Source organism: Natator depressus, chromosome 1, assembly GCF_965152275.1.
Source record: "Natator depressus isolate rNatDep1 chromosome 1, rNatDep2.hap1, whole genome shotgun sequence".
NCBI classification, from domain to species: Eukaryota; Metazoa; Chordata; order Testudines; family Cheloniidae; genus Natator; species Natator depressus.
Window position 1 is genome coordinate 140044572 of NC_134234.1, and position 18116 is coordinate 140062687.

At 38.9% G+C, this 18116-nt stretch overlaps 1 protein-coding gene across 1 annotated transcript in view; it reads left to right on the forward strand.

Moving 5' to 3' along the window:
* PHEX (phosphate regulating endopeptidase X-linked) overlaps positions 1 to 18116 on the forward strand; it is a 132328-nt gene that overhangs the window by 40605 nt on the left and 73607 nt on the right. Inside the window, exons 6-10 of the mRNA XM_074946129.1 lie at positions 2756 to 2824; positions 4240 to 4356; positions 7168 to 7251; positions 7571 to 7716; positions 15622 to 15715. Of these exons, the coding sequence (XP_074802230.1) occupies positions 2756 to 2824; positions 4240 to 4356; positions 7168 to 7251; positions 7571 to 7716; positions 15622 to 15715 (510 nt within the window). The remainder of the gene's footprint in view (positions 1 to 2755; positions 2825 to 4239; positions 4357 to 7167; positions 7252 to 7570; positions 7717 to 15621; positions 15716 to 18116) is intronic.

The following is an 18116-nucleotide window of genomic DNA, read 5'->3' on the forward strand; positions in this document are numbered from 1 at the left end:
TTGAAACTCCAGAGGGAATTTAGGGAGGTAGTTGTCACCAGGACAGGTAGAATTTAGGTAGGCAGGTTGTCACCTGGGTTAACATGTGAGACTTGGTCCAAATTTTTGTTGCTTTTTAAACCGTATAACCCAGCCCACCAGTTACCAGCAATGAGATTGTATGTCTGTGCTAGAGAGAGTTAAAGGCAAAGTGGAAAGTGACCGGTCACAACAGTGAAATAAAATGGGTGATCCTTATATAAAAGTTGCCTTCTGGGCACTACATAGATTGCATAGGGATACTGTGGAAACTTAACTTTTCTGACACTAGATTTGTTATTGATTTTGGGTCACAGTTTTCAAAAACAGGTCAGGGATATGCAACTGACATACATTTTTATATTTCTAACATTCCCTTAAAGAGATTCTTTCCACGGCTCCCTGAGTCAATAGTAAATCAAATTAACGAGCCACTTCCTTGTTTTCATTAGTGGATTCCCATGTACAGACTACTTGAATGATGATCAGATCCTGGCAGGAATATTTTGGCCAAAGGTCTTTTTCTAATGGGTAAAAGACTAGAATCAGTATGGGAAGTATTTTCCAAGAAGCTATTTAGGTAACCCAACTCACCCACGTAAATTGTTGGTTGGGACAGATCCTTTTGCTAGTCTCCTAGTGACGGATTATACCTACGAGTGTGTCCACTGAATCTGCGTAGTGGTATTTAAGTACATAAGTAACTGAACAACTGCACATTCTGAATGACTGCTCATTGCTAATTTGATTAGAAGCTCGATTTGCAGAGTGCCTCTGCCAATATTCTGCTTAGTAACTAAATGTTTTAATTAATTCCCAGGAGGGTAGATGTGTAATGAAGTATTTAAATCGATTTACCAGAAGAGAGAGATTTTAACGTTCTTAGGCTTTCTCTTTCAGTATGACAGGTTCATGAGCCATGTGGTTCAGATTAAAAAAAAAAAAAAAAACTACTCAAAATCCAACCTGAACCTTTTTCTGAGGGCTAAAGGAGTTGGTTAGCTTCCCTTTGCTTTTGGTGTTTCTCACATCTTTGCACTTCTTGGTTTCAACTAGAATATATTTCCAGCCCTAGTGCAGCCAAGTATAAAAAAATTTGGAAGAAATTCTGTTCTTCCAAGACTTCAAGCCTGATTTCTAGACCAAAAAGGTTTAGCTAAGTTCAGATAAGCATTTAATGAATGATTACTTAAAACAAACAAAATCATCCAAGGTCCACTATGGCTGTTGTAGATACCTTCTTTTCACTTGGACATGTTGAGAAATAGTACAGTGATATTGTTTCTCAGAAATCATAAAGCTGTCGAGTATCATTGCTGTGTGCTTTTGAACAACTAGAGGAGTCTTCCTAAGTTCCACCTGAGGCAGTGATTTCTATGAATAATTTGTATTATTCTGTATAAGATATGTTACAAAAGCTTTCAAATAGCCGGTGACATAGAAATGACACTCCAATTCTTTTTATTTATTTCAAATTCTAAAAAAAATTCACCTATTTAAACCTCCCACCAATTTAATAAATATAAATATGATATATTGATATTATTTCTTTCTTTCTGTTTCTAAAAATGTGCCTGTGTAAAACTATATACGTACATCTAATGTTTGTTCATTGGGCAGCACATCATATTTTTAAAAAACAAAATTCTCCAGAGTAGTAATCTTGCAGCAACCACACTGCTGTTGGTGGCCTCATCAATATATTATTCAGTGTTTGGAAGTTGATTGTGCCTTCAGAATGGGCGTCTGTACCTCAGTCTAACATGAGCCAAAGGAGTGCTTTGGGAAAAATGAGAGTTTCCAGAAGTAATTTAAAAAAAAATTGACTTCAGAGGGAGTTTGCCTGATGAAGGACTTGCAGCAATATGCAAATATCCTGGCATGATTATTTTATCCTGCAGAGCAAATATAAATCAGTGTGAACCCTAAACGTGCTCTATAACGACTCTCTGAAAAAAGGTTTCAGAACCATCTTTTCAACAGTAGGACAATCTGATTTATATTTCAGGTGGTGGTTTGTTTATTTCTTGGGGCTTCTAAAGCTTCATTGAGTATGATGGAGTTGAGGTCAGTCTGAGTGTGGTTAATGCCATGCAGTGCACTTTAAAGTTTTCTGCCTGTGAGAGTTCCTGTGGGATCTGTCACAGTGTTGCACAACTGATTGTACGTTAGTGTTATAGGACAGCGTAACAGGGCAGCGTGCCCCTTTAAAGGTCAGGGGAGCCGGGGAGCAGCCTGTCCTGTTCTGAAGAGGAGCCCAGCAGGCAGGTGCTGGGAATCATCCGTCCCAGCTAGACAACATTTAGTGATTGGTGCTAATGGATCCCAGTCAGGGGATATTATTGAGGGCCCCAGTCTCATGAGTCTGGTTGGGACCAGGAGAAGGCTCGGAATGCACACTCTGGCTGCAATAGATGGCTGCAAGAGAGCAGGAAAGTCCTACGGACCCCCCTACACTGGGCTAAGGTCAGTGCCTTAAGCTCTTGCAGGCCAGAAAGCCCCACAATCTTAGCTGAAGAACGCGTTACAATTTTTTTGTGTTGGAGTCCTGAAGAGCTGGACTCTTGGGCATGGCCAGTTGTTTATCCCAAACTGGTGATTAGATCCACTAGCCTCTATATCACCTATTCTAACCACCAGAAAAATACCACTCCTATTGGTGGCTGTTAATTGTGTGTATGTATGTAATACAGACTATATAAGGAGTATTATATACTTTTCCTGTTTATTTTAACAGCTGGACCAAGCAACCCTGTCTCTAACAGCACGGGAAGATTACCTTGATAATACCACAGAAGCTAAATCTGTAAGTATTAGTAATTTGAGTTTTGATAAATCATTTTCCCAATATGAATTTTTTCTTTTTAGCTGAGCTCCAAATTGAGATTGGGCTCTGTAGTTTGCTATTTATGCTTGTTTATACTACAGTTAATTTCACGTCTCTTGTTCTCATCCAGAGTATTCTTCATTTTAGAAAAAAATATAAAAAATAATTCAGCTCTGCTTTTCCTCTGAACCAAACCTGAACCTTATAGTAAGTTTTGGCTTGGTTCAATTAAACCATGTAAAATGGTCTAATGTCTCTAAGCACCAACACTGTATTAAGTTCTGGTATTTTAGATCATTATTATCAAATACATTTAGATATATTTAATCCCAGAATGAGGAGGCCCTCAACAGGTTCCAAGATCTTCAGTTTCTTTTCTTCCTATGGCCCCTTCCGAACCTCTTCATGCTCACAGTTGAGTAGGGATTGCAAGGTCCAAAAGTGTTCAATGATTATTTAGGACTTGCAACACCTTTTCCCCTAAGTATAATGGAAAATTATGCAATGTCCAGCACTTGTAACCCCAGACTCAATAAATATATCCCCACAATCTTCATGGGGCTGTAGCGATTGCCCTCATCCAAGTTCTGATCCTTTTCCTTCCCCCTCCCAGCTCTCAGGTGAGCTAGTGAGTTTTCCAATGGCATCCCTCTGGCCAGGTGGTGTCTCTCCAGTGAACTACATCTACCAGAAGGTGAAATATGTAGTTAATTGGAGTATAATTTTATTCCTGTCTTGAATGCTGGCCAATAGGATTCCACCAGATACCCTCCAAGACATCAGAGGATCTAGGGCACCCAAAAGGTCAGTGCAAGACTGGAGGAGGAGAGTCAGTTGTTGCAGAGAGATCGTTCTAGGAATGTATTTTCTATACAAATATACATATCGAATTCCTTTGTAAAGGCTTGTCTGTACACAGACGTAGTGCACGGCAAGCTGGGGTGTAAATCTACAGCACACTAGCCTACCATGAACTGGCCACGTGGACCCAGCTACGGCACGCTGTTTGATACAGTAGTAGGTCAAAGCACCATAGTGAACTTCTAGTCTACATGGCCACTAGTGCATGTCATGCTAGTGTGCTGTAGATTTACAGCTTGGCTTGGTGTATACTAACTCTCTGAGCTCTAACATCTGTAGGTATGTCTCAATCCAACACCATTTGGTATGTTTTGAAAGCTATATTCAGTGAACCACAAGAGAGATCCTGTCAGCACAGTACCTGTTATGGTGTTATTTCCCCAGTTCTCCTGTGGTGGAATCAAACCAGTCTCACAAAATGCTTATCTTCCACTTGAAACAATGACTTAAAAATGCAGAATACTTTTCTTTTTACTGCTACAGCCACCCTTAGACGTAACTGCAATGCTCATTTCATTCTTCTTTCTCTTCAGTACAGAGAAGCCTTTTTGCAGTTCATGGTTGATACTGCAGTGCTTTTGGGTGCTAATGCCTCACGGGCAGAGTCTGATATGAAGTTAGTTCTGAAACTGGAAATTAAAATAGCTGAGGTTAGTAATTTTCTCATGTGTAATTGTAACTAACTGCTAAAATGATGCATGAATTGAAACAATACTATATTAGTGGTTTTCCTTTGTGCAATTATTTTATATTAACATACTTTGTAACATTTCTTGAAAGGTGAAGTGGAGGGGTAGAAACAGTAGTGAAAATATGAAAAAGAAAAGCCCAAAGCAAACCTTCTGCATTAGTTAACTGTTAACTCGGAAACCTGTTCTGAAATAACCAACCATAGGAGTATAGTCCATCCTTTAAATCTGCAAAATAATTATTTGTTTGAGTTTTGATGTAGGCTGTTTTAGTTAGAGGTGTCCCCCATTGTGCAATCAGCTGGGCAATGTATTAACGTTAACGTATGCTTGTGAGGAAAGTTGAAGTAATTGTCGAAGTAATACCATTAAGTATTATTACAAACAGTTTTACATCTAGCTTTCCTGTTGAAATATTTTGTTGTCTTTTAGAACATTATGGCCACGTGAATTGTGTGGGCTCTTGTTTGTTCAATTACAGAATGATGGGTTTAGTCAATCAATATTCCATTTGTATCTGCGTGAAAAATGAGGCCATGGGAAGAAAATGGATCCCTCCTCACTCCTATAGAATTTATACTTGCTTTTTACCCATAAAACTCCTAGAACTCTGGGAACTTTTTGGAGACAAAGGTGACATTTTTGGTGGCCCTGTGCTTCTTGCCCCTGGACCCACAAGCCAGCGTGGCTCCTGCAGGGATTTTGCTCCCAGGCGTTGCACATCCTGCTTGCATTCCTGTGAACTCCTTTGGTCAGGGTTCCTGTGAACTCCTTTGAGCAGGAAGGGTTTCATTCAGTGGTGACAAACTGTTATAAATTAGGGCTGCCCCATCAGCATTAATGTACATGGAGTTCATGGTTTCTGGACAATGCCGTGGAGAGCAGCCATCCATCCATCTCATCACCTCCTAACATGTGGAACCTGAAACCTATTGGAGAAACTTGTTGGGGAAGGATAGTGAGTAGCCTACCATAAAGCCAGCCCTCTCCCCTTTCACACACAAACATTATTAGTCTTGATGTGCTGATTTCTGGTGCTGCTTTTCACAGAGTAGAAAGTAGAAAGATTTTTTTTTTTGCAGAATTTGGGGTGATCCAAGATGGCAGCGGCGTATCAAATCAAGCATTTGGCTTTGATTTATTCAAGACAGCGCCGTACAGAACTTGCTTCATTGTAATGAGCATATTCTTCACTGTCTCTCATTAGATTGGAAAAGCAATACATGTTTGTTCAGCTCTTTAGTGACACTGCAAATAGGTGCACTTTTTCCAGACTTTGCCATCACTTGTGGCTGTGGTAATCCCTTCGATAAAGCCATACAGACTTTTAATTCATTAATTTAGTGCACATGTGAAGCTGCCACATAGATGAAATGGACCCTAAGAGCCATCACGGTCAATAATAGTCACTGAGAAACATAATACACTGAGAGTGATAATTATTGCTGTTCAAGAAAAAAATGCCTTAAAATATAGATATGAATAAAGACCTGAGTCCAATGGTTTTGATTGTTAACCAATCCCTAGTGAATGTAATTGGTTGTATAAACATCCCTGTGTAACTACAAGACAGACATTAACTCTTTTTATCTCTTGTGTTTATATATATACTGTGTGCCCTATATTCATTTTAAGTGAACTTACCTGGGGAGGACTTGTTCAGGGAGAGAAGTAGCAAGAATGGAGGGAAAATATTTCCGAGAACAGATCCTGTGATTAGAAAGGAGATGGAGTGTTTAGAGAGAGTTTGAGGGAATGTTGGAAGCAGGACTTGTGTGGAGGAGAAAAGCTAAGATTTCAGGTAGGTGTGAGTGACTGTGAACTACACACAAGTAGGAGAATTTTGTGGGGGAAAGAAAGAAGAGCATAAAGGATGAGTTTAAAGATTTGTCAGATGGCCAGGGGAGAGGAGTGGTACCTGTAGGCATGGAGAAAAATGGAAGTTTAAGCGGGAAAAAGTGGGAAGATTTCAAGGAGTAGAGCCTGTGGAAGTGGGGGAAGAAAAAGATGACATATGTGAGGGGCAGTGGGGGACGGGAATTAAAATATCTGAGGGAAGTCATATTTTCTGTATGGCTTAAGCAAAAGCCAGAGAAACTTGGTTTGGGAATTTGGGTCAGAAAACTGCCATTAGTTTGGTTGATCTGGAGTCTTGCCATCTGTGTCCTGTTCAGTTTAAATGGAGTTGATTGTATAGAAATTACCTTAGAATTAGGCTGGAACCAGCATCTGAAATCCTAACACCTTTGAACTTTGAGGACATTTTGAACTGGATCTGAACTTCGTGCTTGGACTATTTTTTTTATTATGGACAAACTGAAACCTTGGAATCTGGATAATCCTCATAATTTATGAATGGGCCTAGTTTTCTCTGTAGTATTTCTTTTTGACCAGATGCTTTTGAGGAGGTGGAATGGACTTCTAGTTCAGGTGACGGAGTGAAGAAGTATTAATGGACTAAATCTGGCTCTCACTTATGCTGCTAAAATGTGAATGGAGTGACTAGTAATATAATGTGGTGTAATTGGAGCAAAATTTGGCCCAAAGTTTGAAAAGAAAAAATACTGGATAACATACTGAAGCGTAATAAGTTAAAATAACATTAGTTAGCTTTGTGGTTTAGGATAGCTAACTTTCCTTTGAGGATCGGGAGGCAATTTGTTGCTATGAACTTTTTTTTTTTGCAGCTAGACACACAAACAATATGATGGGTATTAACAAAGTAAGAGAAGGATGTTTAAATATATATTTATTTTCATTTATATTCTCTAGATAATGATTCCACAGGAGAATCGAACCAGTGAGACTATGTACAATAAAATGAACTTATCTGAACTTAGCACCATGATCCCTCAGGTTGGTGGAAGTTAACTGGAAAATTGCTCTAATGTCTGGACTATGTAACTAACCATTTACAACTGAACGTGCTTCAAATGTGCAAAGGACAGCATTTTAAATGAACATTAGTACAAACAGGTATTCTCTAGTATAATTGTTGTTTTAAATACAGCTGCATCTGTAAGTTCCAAACTATTTGTCATGGTGAAATTAAATATTTTCTAACTTTTAAATAAGCAAAAACCTTCGTGTCATTAAACTGAACCCTGCCAATTAATTATGTCTGATCTTCTCTGTTTGTCAACTGTATTAACTGAGCTTTTCTTTGTCCTTTCAGTTTGACTGGCTGGGATACATCAAGAAGGTGATTGACACTAAACTCTACCCTCACCTTAACGATATAGGTCCTTCAGAAAACGTGATTGTCCGTGCACCCCAGTACTTCAAAGATTTGTTCAGGATACTAGAAAAAGAAAGGAAAAAGTAAGGATGATTATTATGTTTTGTAGATTCCAAGGCCAGAAGGGACTATTATGATCATCTAGTCTGACCTCCTGTACAACACAGGCCATAAACCTCCCCCAAAATAATTCCTGGAGTGTATCCTTTTCCTCCCCCCCCCCTTTTTTTTTAAAGCACTCAATTTTGCATTTAAAAAATGCCAGTGATAGAGACTCTACCACAGTTCTTGGTAAATTGTTCAAATGGTTAATTACCCTCACTGTTAAAAATGTGTACTTTGTTTCCAGTCTGAATATGTCTATGTCTAGCTTTAACTTCCAGCCATTGGACTGTGTTATACCTTTGTCTGCTGTATTATACTATGCATTCAACTACACTCAAAAGGGTGGGCCAAATCCAGGGCATTTCAATGAGAATCTCAGATGCTCAGCACTCTTTTGGCTCAAGTCTTTACTCAGGCAAACCTCCCATTCGGTTTTGCTTGAATAAAGGCTGAAGGATACAAATCTTGTAGGTGTTAATTCAATTTCTGACTCAAATAACAAAAAGTGAAACAAAAAAGATCCTGCAGTAAGGTTTGCAATTACAGGTGCATCCAGCTCACCATTCTAACAGACGTTTAAGGCTTGATTCTCCATGGCCTTGCATCTTGTGTAGTCATTTACCCCTGTGAGATGGATGTGTAAAATGCTACTAGATCAGAATGGTAGCATTTTGCACCCACTTTGCTCAGGGATGCAAGGCATGGAAGAACAGTCCCTTAGTATAGAGAAAAATGTATATATTTAAATTGTCTGACTTTGCAATACTCCTTTATTACTGAAACTACCTAACAGCTTATGAATTACCCTGTGGAGCTACTTGGGTAATGTAATGATTGCCTCTTACCATCTTTTTATTTTTGGTTGAATGTCTTTCCAAAACCAGTTTATTGCTAACCATGCAATAATATTACTTGGTCACAACATGTCAAACTAAAGTCCTCTATATAAGAACTAAAAAATACCAGACCAAGGCAGAAACTTTATTCTGATATTATTGCACTGTATTTCTTCTCTTAATAACGACATCTTTACATAAATTCAGAATACTTGTAAAATATCAGGCAGATCAGGCAATACTAAAAATAAAAAGTAGTGTGTGTTCTACCTCCAACAATCAGCTATCATAACCTACTTTAAACAATTCAAACAGACATGACCACAGAACTTCTCCTTCAAATGACTGAATAATACACATTGTGTGGCCCTGATTCTCCATTGCCCTGTGCCTTGGAAAGTCAGTTTCATACCTGCAAAATGAGTATAAAATGCTTATTTGGTAGCATTTTACACCAACTACACATGTAGCAAGGCAAAGGAGAATTGGTCCTTTTATGTGTATGTCTTGTCGTATATTGCTATACAGCAAAGAGGCTCATTTTATTTACTTCAGTGTCCCATCCTGTAAGGTGCTGGGAGGATTGCGTCCTGCATCTTAATTAAGAGCTAGATGCTGCCTCGCCTTTACGCAGGGGCACAGCAGAGGGGAGGGAGTAAAGAACCTCCCCTCTCTTGTGAGGCTGGCATATGAGCTGGGCACAGGTTCAGGCCCTGTGTTTAGTGGAGTGCAAGAACTGCTCCCTAACTATTGCCCTTGGGCACATGGTGACCCAAAGAAAACGGAAAGTGTGGGAGTAGGCAAAGCCGTGACTCTATTTCCCCACACCCCATGTACTGAGCTTCATCCCTTAAGGAGGGCAGCAGTTTATGAGAGTCCTCAGTACAGGCTATGCCTATATTGTGCCATCTAGTCCTAAGAAAATCGATTCATACATTGTTAGAAATGGTAAATTATAGCATGATAACTTAAACATAAATAAATTTATTCAGTTACTTTAATATGGCCATTGTTACTCATGTGTTTGTCAAAGATACAAATACATTAATACATAAAATCCATTCAAAGATTCACTACATAGTAACAAAAAAACTTTTTGAGGACTCTTTAGGATGTCACAATTGGCTCTGAAAGTCACTTTATTATCTAGTTTGGAAAAAATAGTAACAGGAAAGACTACTTCTCCTCTCCCACCACTCCCATAAGTGTAGAGCAATACACAGAGCCTTATATCTGCCTAAATCATAGAATCATAGAATCATAGAATATCAGGGTTGGAAGGGACCCCAGAAGGTCATCTAGTCCAACCCCCTGCTCGAAGCAGGACCAATTCCCAGTTAAATCATCCCAGCCAGGGCTTTGTCAAGCCTGACCTTAAAAACCTCTAAGGAAGGAGATTCTACCACCTCCCTAGGTAACGCATTCCAGTGTTTCACCACCCTCTTAGTGAAAAAGTTTTTCCTAATATCCAATCTAAACCTCCCCCATTGCAACTTGAGACCATTACTCCTCGTTCTGTCATCTGCTACCATTGAGAACAGTCTAGAGCCATCCTCTTTGGAACCCCCTTTCAGGTAGTTGAAAGCAGCTATCAAATCCCCCCTCATTCTTCTCTTCTGCAGACTAAACAATCCCAGCTCCCTCAGCCTCTCTTCATAAGTCATGTGCTCTAGACCCCTAATCATTTTTGTTGCCCTTCGCTGGACTCTCTCCAATTTATCCACATCCTTCTTGTAGTGTGGGGCCCAAAACTGGACACAGTACTCCAGATGAGGCCTCACCAGTGTCGAATAGAGGGGAACGATCACATCCCTCGATCTGCTCGCTATGCCCCTACTTATACATGGTGAATAAGTTCAAGGATAAATGCTTAAATTTTATATTTAATGGATCAATTTAATTTTATATTATTTTATATTTTAATGGATCAATTTGATGGATAAATGTAATCATATTTTATATAGCATGTGAATGTCAGAAAGGAGTTTAAACAGCAAAATTAATGCAAACAATATGGACTTGATTTCAGATTGTCACAGTAAATATTTCTGTGTTAATATTTCTGTGTTAATATATTCCCCTTGATTCCTTCTGAAGTCCCAGTCATATTTCAGTGGTTATAACATAAATTAATTTCTGAATCACTTCAGGAGTTATAGTATCATTAGTGGAGCCAGGTGAATAGCAAGAAAAATTATTTGTGGATATTTCAATGGCATCTAAATAGGATTTTCACTTGGACTGAGTTCCATCCCTTTTCAGGCACAAAATTGTTATTATTTATTAGTATTGTGGTAGCCATAGGAACCCCAGTAATAGACCAGGACTATAGTAGAAAGTTATGTACAAACACAGAAAGAAAAAAAAAAAAAAGACTGCCCCAGCTCCAAAGAGTCATACAGTCTAAGTAAAAAGAAAAGGAGTACTTGTGGCACCTTAGAGACTAACAAATTTATTTGAGCATAGGCTTTCGTGAGCTACAGCTCACTTCATCAGATGCATTCGGAATGCATTCAGAATGCCACTGAATGCATCCGATGAAGTGAGCTGTAGCTCATGAAAGCTTATGCTCAAATAAATTTGTTAGTCTCTAAGGTGCCACAAGTACTCCTTTTCTTTTTGCAAATACAGACTAACACAGCTGCTACTCTGAAAACAGTCTAAGTAAATGAAATTTGTTTCAGATAGAGGAAGAAGCAGCTTAAAGGTTAGGTCATCCATTCTGAGAACAGAAACAATATCATGTGAATTAAGTGACAAATCACTCAATTTGAATATTGAACCCCAGGTATGGATTATTCAATGAAGTATTCACAGAGAATTTTTTGTAAGCAATTGAAAACTGTTTCCTCAGAGCATTCACTGGACCCTTTTGAATAGTGAACAAATTCATTAAAATTGCAGACTGATTGGAGACAACACACAAACCAGAATAGGAGCTAATTCACTGCATGAGTTTTTCACAGGCCATTATTCACGCAGCTCTAATCAATTCACAGTAACTCCAGCGAATTTAATCAAGATATTGTATGATATGTCCTAGGAATCTTAGATATTAACTTACATCTGTTATATAAGGAATCTGTTCTTTTCTCAAGGCCCGTTTCACTTTTGTTAAGGAGAATTTGTGTACATTGAGAGAAGAACAGTCCCATGTATAACCTGAGAGCAATAAAAGGATTTGTATCCCAAATACAAATCTTTGTAACTGTTACAGTAACAATGATTATAACCCTAACAGAACTCAAACTGAAGAACTACTTTCCTGTTGCTTGTCCTACTGGTCTGGCAAAAGACAAATAACTAACACTCACTTCTCCATAGAATATAATTGAATAAACTTTTAGAAAACTTGAAGACTAGTATTCTCTTTGAACTTCAGGATGCTCCTGCAAAATTAGTTGTGGATATGCCCCTGCTGGAGGATGGTAGAGAGAGGTTTAGGAGTGCTCAGAATTTGGTTCCACAATTCAATTAGGAATGCAAAAATGCATGCACAGCTTATGCCTCTCAAGGAAGTCCATTAGTTGGAAAACGTGGATATATTTGTTGCGCTCATATTAAATCTAAAATTATATCTTAAATTAAATCTGTCTACCAATAAATATTGATAGAAATGCTAGCATGATGTCACAAAATTCTAGCATTTTATGTAGGTCATCACCTTTATTCACTGCCAAGGCATTATTGTTCCTTACAGTGTTATCACAAACGCTTGGTCTAGTTCTAAATGTCCCAAGAAACAAGGTTTCTACCACTTCCTTTGGGAGACTATACCACAAACTAACAGACCACTTTGTTAAGAAATAATCATCCTAAACTTTCCATCTGTAGCAATCATTTGGCAGTCAAAATAGGGCAAAATGTAATCTTCCCAAGGGTTATAATAACAAGGACTTTAGTTACACAGAACTTCGGTCTGGGACTTGTGTGTTCAATTCCAGCACTACGTCTCAGTATGGGAAGCAGGGCAAATAGCTCACATTTTCTGTGCCTCAGTTTCACCATTGTTAAACTTGGCATAACAGTTGCCTCCTTCACACTGGCATTGTGCAGATTAAATAATTTGTAAAGCATTCTGAGAGCCTTAGGCGAATGGCAACACATGAGTGAAAAGTACTATTGTTTTAAACCAAAGTGGTGAAATTAGCCCCTTCTATCTTTATTCTTTTTGTACTTTGTGTACTTGGCCGAAGAAACAAAGAATAGAAGCCAAGGATTGGTAAACAGGTTCAGATAAAATATGAACCCTGCTCTTTCCCACGCTCTTGAAAACAGAATAACCAATCCTCATCCAGAGTTTGAAATGAAACCTTTTTAATTGCTTTATATTTTTGCGTGGCAGGGGATTCAAATACTAGTTCAAAAAGGAAGTACCAGAGATCTCATCAAATAACCCATTCTTGAAAGGTGTCCAGCCCAATTTTGCAGATCCAGTTTCAAATAAGATTTGGATAATCTTTGTGTATTTATCTAAACTGAGTCCCACCTCCATATTGCTGACTTGATAAAAAAGCCACTGAAATAAATGGAACTACTTCCATTGATATCAATGGGCTTTGGATCAGGCCCATTTATGAAGTTCATCCATCACTAATTACATTCCCCACCCTTTTTTTTTCTTAGCTCAGAACAGATTTCCTAACCCATAATCAGGGATAAACACCACCCAAGGTGGAGCAAGAACTGCACACAAAGGAGAATTAAATTTCTGTGGCTTTTAAGTGTTAAATTGTAAAAAGTAATTGCCTTATGGTAGAGGTCTTTCTAAATGGGGTTTTCTCCTTATAAGAATTTCAATGAAAATTAAGCCTTTTATCATTTTAATCCACAGGAATCCTGTAAATACTTTTCTAGATTCTAATAAGATACAGGGCCTTAATAGTTGTTGCATGAGCATGGACGCAGCCCCGCTGAAGCGTTTTGAAACTGATAGATGTGAGGCTTGTGGAAATTAGCTCACTGGCAGAAATTTTACTGAGTAGGCACTTACAGCATACTTCAGTTTGTCACTGCTTAAGGAAACCCCACATTGACCAAACATTTTTTGGGAAACACCTGCTACTTTCTGGTATCATTATTGATCCTGGAGTGTATTTTTAATGTCTCTGATTCAATTAATTGAATCACGACAAAAAGAATTCTTCCAAGTCTTGTAACCTGAGCTCATGCAAGCTAATCTTCTTGATAACACTATATATTAGACATGTATATTTCTAATCACTGAAAAAACATCCAACAGACACAATATGTTATATGATTACATGGATATTTACATACAGGAGGACAGATGATTGCCACCTAGATCCTAGTGAAGGGTTATCACCATGCATGGGATATCAAACCCCCCCCCCCATGTGGCAGGAGACTTGGATGTTGCCATGGCACTGTCCCTCTCCCTTCAGGCCCTTGAAGGTCTTTCCACAGTGAGAGAAGATGGGAAAAGGGGAAGCTTGGGAGAAAGCAGTGGTCAGGCTGAGAGTGAAGTCAGGGCAGGTTCTTATTATCCCTGCTCTGACCATATGGATCTTTCCTGGAAGAGGAAGCTTGTATGTGAGGATAGCCACTGTTGGGGAACCTCATGGCTACAGGGCATCCAGTGTCAGTGCTGAGGTAAAGGGATTCCTTGTGGACGGCTTTGGCCTCTCTCAGGTCTCCTGGGAAACACCAGGTTTGAGGTGGGCTCCACAGCCCTTGCCCCAGGAAGGCAAATCTTTCCTATGCCTCATAGGATGCTATGGGGAAATATTCACAAGGGAACCTTTAGAGTTTTCCTTATTCCAACCTACCTCCTTCAGTTTTCAATATAGAAGTGGTGCAATCTGTCTGATCATATAATAGAGCTCGTTACTTTATCTTCAGTCATAAATGCTTCCCAAATTATCCTGTCCCCCTTTTCTTAATCATGATGTTTGCTAAATACACTCCAAGTGTATGTGATCAGGGGCAAAATCTTTAGTGAATAAGAGAGTTACTATGATTCACACTTGTGTATGACTGTACCAGAGTGTTTAGGCCATTACTGTAGAATACTTTAGTATTTTTGAGAAGGTGAAATCTAAATTCCTCACCTTGTGTTTTACAGTGCACATATGTCTCATACAGAAGGTTCCAGTTACCCCTATCACAGTAACCACACACAGTGGACTTGAGAGTGTGTTGTTTAATGTTTAGAGGAGGGGAACAGGAGTTGGGTCTCCTGGGAGGATTGGACAACTTGCTCCTATCTATTTTTCAGTCCCTCTAGTATCTGGGAGCTTAACCTCTCTGTGTTTCAGTTTATCCATATGCAAGTGGGGATATTAATATTTGCCTACAGTAATTCTCAGTGTGCTAATGAAGAAATGCTTGTAAAGCACATTGATATTTTCAGATGAAAGGTGCTAATACAAGGGTGACCAGACAGCAAATGTGAAAAATTAGGACACTTTTTTTTCCGGGGGTGAGGGGTTGGGGTTGGGGGGGGTGCAGCATAGTTTCCTATATAAGACAAAGCCCCTAATATCAGGACGTTTGGTTACCCTAGTTAATACCATGTAATGACTATATATGGTAGCTAATTATCCATTATTTTAGTTTCATGATCATTATTTGTAGGTCTTACTAGTAAAGAGAGAGAACCTGCACTTTGATTTACAAGTCAAAAATTATGAGATACCATGTAGTTTCTGTACAGAGCAGTAAAGTAATTACTGTCACTGCACAGCACTTATGATTTGTGTAAAGAGTACCTAAATGAAAATTGCATTGTAAAAGAGTACAACTATGAACTGTATACATCAGGTTACTAATGTGTTATAAGCATTCTCCAGAAGATGGTTCCTATCATGAAATCAGGCAGTAAATGGCAGTTTTCATGCAATTTCTTCTGTGTAATAGGATTTTATCAATTTGGTCACAGCTCATCATTAATTTTAAAGGTGAAATTTCTCTCATTCAGTTCAAACTGCTCTTTCAGAAAGCCATTCAAATATTGATTCCACATGTGCTTTGTTGTACATCACAGGGAATTAAATGTTTGATAAATACGTATGTCTGATTTAACAGGACTATTGCCAACTATCTGGTATGGAGGATGGTTTATTCAAGAATATTTAACCTCAGCCGACGTTTTCAGTATAGGTGGCTGGAATTTTCTCGGGTAAGTTTAAGATTTTTCAGTTTTTATGATAGGTGAGACTGATAGTGACATTGTGGCATTCTCCAGGGTACAATCTGAACTGTTTAAAGGTGGTGTCTCCTTAACTCTTTAGCCTGCGGTGCCTTTTACACTGCTTTGCTCTCAGAACATCCACTCCTGACCTGTTCATGTAGACTTCAGCATACAAATTCACTCCCAACTAAATACATGAGTGCTCTGACCAGTCACTCCTGAATTACATACAGGTACACCCCCACAAATTCCTAGTCCTAGCCTTGTCTTCCAGAAATTTGCGACTTGAACTGCTCAATATCCTTCTGAACAGTACAAGCTCATAGAAAGTCCATCATTTCATCAAAGGAAAATGATAATGCACAGCCCTGTTATCCCAAATGGAGTTTCCCCACACACTTTAACCTAACACACAGGTTAAGATAAAACAATAAGATAAGAGTATTAACTACAAAAGAGAGATTTTCAGTGATTACAAATAATGATGCATAAGAACCCGGATTGGTTACAAAAGAGTAAAATGCAAACTAATAGCTAATATAACAAATGAACAAAATTCAAAATGAAGGTTTTCCTCACCATATGTTGCAGTAAATTTCACAGGCTAGATCTCCTTCCAGCCTGGGGCCCCTCCCCTTAGTTCAGTCTCCTTCAGGTATTCACTGATGTCATGAGCAGAGAGATTGGAGGAGGAGTGAAGTCAGGCATTTTCCTTCCCTTTTTATAATTCAGTTTTTTGTGCTATAAACATCCTTGCTGAGTCATGGTGATACACAGCCCATTGTGATTAAATGCAAATTTCTTGTTTACACCTTACAGTTGCTGGAGAATGGCTGCTTACACATTCAATAGACTTTTAACTCCTGGTTTGGGTGTTGGTCTGTCCTTTGCTTCTGAGAAACTGATTTGGGCCTGGTTTTCTTAAACTTGGAGCATGTTACAGCAATAATACATAGTAGAATCTTATAACTTCACATACAATGTTGATACACATATCTTACCAGGACAATAATGTTCAGCAGATTATGACATTTCAAATGATACCTCACAAGGCATACTTTGTGCAAAATTTATCATAGTCTTGTAAAAGTGGTGAACATAATAGTATAGACCATCATAGACACCTATTATCTTTGTTGCCTGATGCTTCCAATTAAAAGACCCTGTTTTCAGTTGCTTATAACCTTCCCCAAATAGTTTGGAATGAATTTTACATTCTGGGTGTCTATCTTAGGCTGAATTTCTTCCAAAATACTTCAGCCATCTGTAAGAGAGAGGCTAGAGGGGAAATGAGAACATAAGAATGGCCATACTGGGTCAGACCAAACATCCATTAAGCCCAGTATCCTGTCCTCTGACAGTGGCCAATAGCAGGTGTCCCAAAGGGAATGAACAGACAAGTTATCATCAAGTGATCCATGCCCTGTCACCCAATCCCAGCTTCTGCAAACAGAGGCTAAGGACACCATTCCTGCCCATCTTGGCTAATAGCCATTGATGGACCTATCTTCCATGTATCTATCTAGCTCCCTTTCGAACCCCGTTATAGTATTGGCCTTCACAACACCCTCTGGCAAGGAGTTCCAGAGGTTGACAGTGCGTTGCGTGAAAAAATACTTTCTTGTGTTTGTTTTAAACCTGCTATCTATTAATTTCATTTGGTGGCCCCTTGTTCTTGTATTATGAGGAGGAGTAAATAACACTTCCTTATTTACTCTCTCTATACCACTCATGATTTTATAGACCTCTATCATATCCCCCCCAGTCGCCTCTTTTCCAAGCTGAAAAGTCCCAGGCTTATTAATCTCTCCTCATAAGGAAGCCGTTCTATACCCCTAATCATTTTTGTTCCCTTTTTCTGAACCTTTTCCAATTCCAATATATCTTTTTTGAGATGGGGCGACCACATCTGCACGCAGTATTCAAGATGGCGGCAATATGATATTTTCTGTCTTATTATCTATTCCTTTCTTGATGATTCCTAACATTCTGTTCGCTTTTTTGACTGCTGCTGCGCATTGAGTTGCTTATCCCATATTGCTTATCCCAATGGGCTGCTCATCCCATATTAAAAAACTTCCAGCAATTTTTTTAACAACTCTAGTTCTCTCTCACGCTTTGGAGCAGGGACTCAAAATTTGGCAACGGAGGTGGTCTTTGTGTCAGGGATATGTCTTTTGCCATCCCCATAAACATACTGTATGTCCAAATCTGATCAAGTTATAGGCATGTGCTGAGTAGACTTTGACCAGCTAAAATCTCTAAAGATTCTACCCTCACTGAGCATGCTCAAGCCTCTCTCAGCTTCTAGTGCTGACCGGACTGCACATGAACCATCCCCACAAAGCAACTGAGCATGATCCCTCTTCACATAGCTCCTATGTGTGAT